The following is a 6,313-nucleotide window of genomic DNA, read 5'->3' on the forward strand; positions in this document are numbered from 1 at the left end:
TCCTCAATCTGCACCATCTTTGGAATTTTCAACTTTCACAATTAGGGTCAAGAATAGATTTTTAGGATATTGGATTTTCAGCACCAAAATTGCATTTTTTGACAAGATTTAGAAGTGCACCTTTAATTGTTTAAGGTCGATCCCTTAAACAAACCTCACCCTTGTTTCAAAGCAAGGCCACGAGCTAATTGGGCTTGACGTTCCCATGGCTGCTCCCGTTTAGAGAAAAATAGTGAATCCTATCAAGTGCATCTCAAGCTTTATCTAATGGAAATATATACAATGAGATTATTTAACTTTGATACAAAGAGGTCACACTTATCGTTGACCGTTAGATTTGAAATCGAGTAGTTGGAGAGGTGACATTGTTTAAGTACAAAGTCCAAAACAAAATTTCTTGAATGTTGTGTCAGATTTTCATCTGCTAGATTTAATTGTGATCTCCTTGTACCAAAAATAAATTGTCTCATAGTATATAATCTTTTATCGAATTATTTCTCATTGGCTGTTTGATTTGCAAATTGTAACTATCTAATTGAAATTAAAGGGGTAAAAACAAAATAAGCTTCAATTGATTTGTAAAATATTTCAAATAGACCCTCAAAATATCTATTTAGTTCCACCACCACTAAGCAGAACGCGTACCACTCAATGGCGTTATCAATGTCTAGGGCAAAGACAAAATCAACCACTAATTCACCCTCCTACAATTTGTCCTAATTTCCCCACTACTGCCTGTGAGAGGACTAATGTTTCCCATCTTCACCATTGCATTGGCAAAGTCTGTAAAGAAAGTTGAAGAGGAACCGGTGTAGCCATTGACTTGAGAATCAGTTGCACCTCCATTGAAGAGCTCTTGATCAGAATGCAGGAGTCCTCTCTGGCTCACCAAGTTCTTGTAATACTCGTTGTCGAAGACTGTTGGCGACGTTACATCGAGGGGTGAGAGATTGTTATCGCCTCCACTGAACGGGCAGTTCGCTTGCAACGATGTGGCATATGTTGAGTTTATGTTGGTTTCATTGTAAATGTGAGTCCTAAAACTGGTGCACCGAGCTTGACCGATTGTGTGAGAACCTGCAACAGATCACCAAATTCAGATTACTATAACATAAAAATTAGGGCTCAATAATTTCTTGTTGAATTACTTAGATGACATACGACCGCCGGCACATACTTGTGTATAGACATAGATGCATATGCAGATTTCCATTGAGTATGTCAACTAGTTGACAGACACTAGTGTGTAAATATAAAATAGCATATAAATTTGCACGATAATTGTTCATACTTGCATGAATCAAAGTGTACCTTTGTAAGTGTACAAGTGAACCTTTGTAAGTGGTCCAGCGGTAGGAATAAAACTTGAGATTTATGTTGTTAACAACTTTAAGCCCGAGCTTGCCACATGCATCTTACCCATGAATATCTGTTTTACTTTATATATCCTTTAATATGATTCTTTGTTTTTTATCTTTTTTAATTATATTTATAAAATATTATAGGAAAAATATATGATGAGACTATTTACTTTTAATACAAGCTGGTCACAATTAATCTTGACCTTGAATGTGTAATTGGGTGGCTGCATTTATTCCATTGACTATGAATGTGTAATTGGGTGGCTGCATTTATTCTATTGACTAAGCTCAAAGTTCAAAAAGAATTTTTATGACTTTGTGACACACCCAAACTATCACATTTCACATCGAATGGTTATAAGTAAATGTGACCTCTTTGTATCAAAGATAAATATAAATTGTCTCGTGCATAATCCCAATTTTGAATACTATCTTTTAAAGCCCCTTTCAGTCCACTATTTTTGTACCCTGATTCTTCAATGGATCGTCCCTCCCACCTTCCTACATTAAAAGTCCAACTTACTAGCCATTGTTAGGTTTTTACCCTAAAGTTGCGTAAATGTTTGTTCCTTCGTCCTAGCCTATAATTTAATGTTGAGATTGCATTATGTCATTTAGTATAAGGTCACAATCATCCCTTTGCATTGAACGTGAAATGGAATTTGACAGTTTGGGACGTATCAAAAAGTTTGAGAAATTGTTTTTTTAATACTTAGAGTTTGGTCAAAGAGATACGCGCCAGATTTCATATCCAACTGCTAAGAGTAATTATGACTTCGTCCTCTCAATAACAATTGGCCTTACTTTATATTGAGTGTGTATATTATGCTCCCGCATAGTGTACATCTACTTTCTTGGTCAGAATACCCACTTTAGGAGATTTTGAAATTGTAGAATCACTTAAGAACTATTAGATAATTATTTCAAAACAAAAAAATTGAATTTTGAGTTTTCTAATACTTAAATCTCACTCTCTAAAATTTGATGATGTATGTTCCATGATAAGACATTTTTTGTTTTTTAAATGTATAGAGAGTGCAATTATGAAAAAATTTTGATTGGGACCTAAAATTAATCCTAGATTGATTTTACCCGAGGGACTGTATACCCCTGCGTGACTATAAAATATTTGGGCTATTTGGTCTCATGCGTTTGCTATTGTGTATCTCTATTCATACATGTGCGTGTTGTGCTAGGTGTATCCGCCATTTATTAAAGTAACAAATAAGAAAGAAGGAAACATTTACATAAGGTGTCAACCTTATACTGTACAGGTAAGGGTACACCTCAAAAATCAACTTCAAGAGGTGTATCATGTAACATAGTCAATTTTATGTGTTTTTATACATGCTTTATGAGCACTTTTTTTGGAGCATAATTAATGGTGAAATAATAATTATTCAACAATCTCACATAAAAAAAAAACCGCCATCATTCGAGCTTTATTTCAACTATTTGAGATCAGCTATTCATAAAATAAAATGATATATTAAAAATGATGACAATTGAAAACTAATAATGATATAAAATGAGAGAGGGAGAGAGAGAGATTAACCTGAAAGAGCCACCAAATCCGTCTGGTTGAGTCCTTGGTTTGAGAAACTTGTGATGAGGGCACTCAGATTTAAGGTTGGTGCAGGAATGTTGGAGTTTGCAGCACTTTGACTAGCAGTTGTTGAATCTCTCCTCCCTAATAACACCGTCCATGTTGACCCACCAAGCTGCATTCAAACCACACCCATCTAACCATTTTAGCCTCAACACCTCAAAGTCCTATACACAAACGATTTGAGCCTTTTAGACTTAACCACTACCTTTTTCTCTGGGCTTTTACTGTTGACCTTGCAGAGAGATAAACTACACAACCATGGTTATACATTGACAAGAAAAACAAAATAGAATTTCCTAAAGAAGGGTTTCTTTAAGGTTTATTATTGAGAAAAATGCGGCCATTTTAAGCGGATAACGGTGGCAGTATTTCTACTTAAAACCACTGAAACTCTTAAGGGTATTTGTGTGGAATGGCAACCTAACAAAGAAGACCAGTATAGAATTTGAAGAGTTCGTCAGGGAAATCAGAGGCCTTTCTTTGTTTTACAATCAAGAAATAAAACCGCACGAGTGGCAAGATAGCCTACCACAACCACGGAGTCGCGTGCCGCAACGGCTAAGATGTCAGCACAAGAGACCACACCAGGGCACAAGCTTTCCAATTGGGATTTGATGTTGTCTACCACTTCAAATCCTCTCACTGAGTTGTTGTTTGGCCTTGCTGTTTTCTCACCGGTGAAGGTTGCATTGTCATCCAATAGAAGAGAACCATCACAACCCTAAACATTGAAATCAAACATGTTATAAAAAATGTGGCACATACATACTTATACACCTATAGTTAACATATATGCATACATGTATTCGTACCATTATACCCATGGATGTGCATGGTTTTTTTCAAATATTCATGCACATGTATTTTTGCATATGCAAGTGTGTGCATTCATCTTGGACATGGGCTAGAAGGGTAGGCATCCACTAACTTGGGGCTCAAATTGAGGGGGAGGGGGAGGGGGAGGGGGACCGGGACCTCTTTCATATATGACAATAAATAAGCATACACTTTTTTGTATGAAGCATTTGTTATATGGATGCCTATATAATGTGTTTATCTCCATAAATATATTTATAAATGATGCATGGGGTAAACGCATGGAAGAAATGTACTTTTTTTTTTAGGGGCAATTTAGTCATTTCATAGAAGGCCACTATGAATATGGAGGTGATAGAGAGAAACTTGTGAATAAAGACAAGGGAAATGGAATAGAGAGTGACTTGGTATTAAGAATGAAGGGGATTCCAGAAGAGAGAATTCCAAGTGGGCAGCTATATTTTAGAAATTACCATAATGCCCCATGGCAATTATACATAGCTATGTAATTTTATTTTAATCAATAGTATTTCTGTGCCATACTTATCAATGGAACAATTCAAAAAGTTCACAAGAACATATTCCCTCTCCTGACACATGCATTCACCACCTAACACTTTCCCTGACTACAATACTCCTAGATAAGAAAACTCACTAAAGTCCCAAAAAAAAAAAAAAGCTAATGAGTTGCATACTAGTATGCAATGAATAAAAAATGGGGCCAGTCCAACTCGGATTCAGCCGAGTTACCTAGACTCTGCAAAATACAACTCTGAAACCCGAGACATGGGAATTAGCAAAGTCTCATGTTCTCAACATTTTATTATTGATATTTTCGGAGTGAGCCTAGTCCAAGTCTTTGGATTTGGGCTCGCAACCACAGTGAATCCCAACCCGAGTCCTTGTTCTAAAGCACTGCTAGTATGCATCCAAGCATGCAAGGAAACACATGCATGCCTGTCTTTAAGTTCCTATACGTTTTTTTTGTTTTTCAAATCAAAGAAAGCAAAAGAGATAAGACTAAAAAAATGCATGAATATGCAAAAGGCAGGGACTTAAAGAAACAGGGGAAAGTGAGACTTGCATTGACAAAGCAGTCATGGAAATGAAGGCGAAGTAAGGATGCACCCATGCGAGACTCATTGTTCACTGCACTTCGCACTGCGGTTTGAATTGTTGAGAGGGCATTTGGACAAGAAGAGTTGTAAAAAGTTGAAGAGAGCTGAGCATAGGAGGCCGCAGAGAGAGAGAGGAAGGCCATCACAAAGGTGAGGAGAGAGAAAGCCATTGCTTCTCTTCACAACCAAAAACTAAAAATTTTTCTGTTAAATAAGTAAGATAACTAAGACTTGGAAAGAATGGTCGCGTAAGCCAGGTTTATATAGACATGGAGGGTGAGAGAGAGACGGGTTCAATCTTCATACCATTAATTATATGCGTAAGGAGTATGAACGCTTGGAAATGGGAGAATATTGTCAATATTCGGCGTGTGCCCCTTTTTTTATTTCAATGATTCTTCCTGTAAAGAAACCCACCCTAGCTAAGCTTCACAGGTTTCTTTCAATTACGATAGAAAAGCCCTGCCATTTTTCACAAAATGACTGGAAAGTCGAATGACTTGGTCCAAAAGGGTGGACATCCATTACATTCCTGAGCATACATATCACATATTTTGCTTGGCAGTTATTTAAAAATCGCCCATCCGACTTGGAATATATCTACTGGCTCAGATTGGAATCAATAATTGCCCAATTCTTCCAATATTCTAAGTTTCTTTGTACATTGTGGCCGGGTCCACCTCAGCAATCATCTGAATCGGACCAAGAATATGAGTATGGAAAGAGGACCCATTCATACTTTTCAAACAATGCAATTGCTTTCTATATGTCACTAGACATAGGGAATTAATATTACAAGTCGACCTCTTACCATTTAATCTAAGATCTGATGGCTTATTTTATTTTTAATATTTTTATAAATCGTATGAAAATGAAATTTGATGCATGTCATTATCTCAATGGGGAGCACCTAAGAAAAAGCATAATATTTTTAAAAAATAAAATGACCAAACTATCCCAAAAAATTTCAGCGGTACCTTGTTTATTTTATTTTGTTAGAAATATTTTTAAATGTCTTTCATAGGTGCAACCCTATGAGAGGATGGGACACTTCAAATTTAGTACTAATATGATTTATAAAAGAATTAAAACATAAAATAAAATTTAGATGCAACATTATGAATCGGGTCATCTCAACCATCCATTCAAATCGAATGGCTTGAAAAGTTGTGGCAAAAATGAATTCCCTATACCCGATCGCTTCCTTTTTGCAAAGGAAGCTTCCCTTTTACAAAAAGGACCAAGATCTCCAAAATAATTTAGAAAGCAAACAAAGTTTTCCTATCTTTCATATGAAGGTTGGATGAGGCGACTTGCTCCTAAAGCTAAATAAATAAAAAAAGAAAAAATTTGAAACAGTACTCAGGTCAGAGGGGCGAATTGGTCATATTTAAAGAGATTACTCTCCT

General features: G+C 36.2%; 1 protein-coding gene across 2 annotated transcripts; it reads right to left on the minus strand.

Annotated features, from left to right (window-relative positions):
• Nucleotides 1–550: 550 nt before the first annotated feature.
• Nucleotides 551–5,475, minus strand: LOC18432251 (cationic peroxidase 1). Of its 2 annotated transcripts, none has more exons than XM_011624414.3 (4): nt 4,871–5,475; nt 3,500–3,691; nt 2,917–3,082; nt 551–1,077 (listed from the first exon to the last, which is right to left on the minus strand). In XM_011624414.3, the coding sequence occupies exons 1-4, from the start codon at nt 5,072–5,074 to the stop codon at nt 692–694; spliced, it is 948 nt and encodes a 315-aa protein (XP_011622716.2). In that variant the 5' UTR covers nt 5,075–5,475; the 3' UTR covers nt 551–691. The 2 variants fall into 2 exon arrangements, with proteins under 2 accessions (XP_011622716.2, XP_020521673.1); XM_020666014.2 differs by lacking the exon at nt 4,871–5,475 and adding an exon at nt 3,783–3,829.
• Nucleotides 5,476–6,313: the final 838 nt, after the last annotated feature.

This window comes from Amborella trichopoda, chromosome 8 (assembly GCF_054954075.1).
Source record: "Amborella trichopoda isolate Santa Cruz 75 chromosome 8, AtrichopodaSantaCruz75HAP2 v2.0, whole genome shotgun sequence".
In the NCBI taxonomy this organism is placed as follows: Eukaryota; Viridiplantae; Streptophyta; class Magnoliopsida; order Amborellales; family Amborellaceae; genus Amborella; species Amborella trichopoda.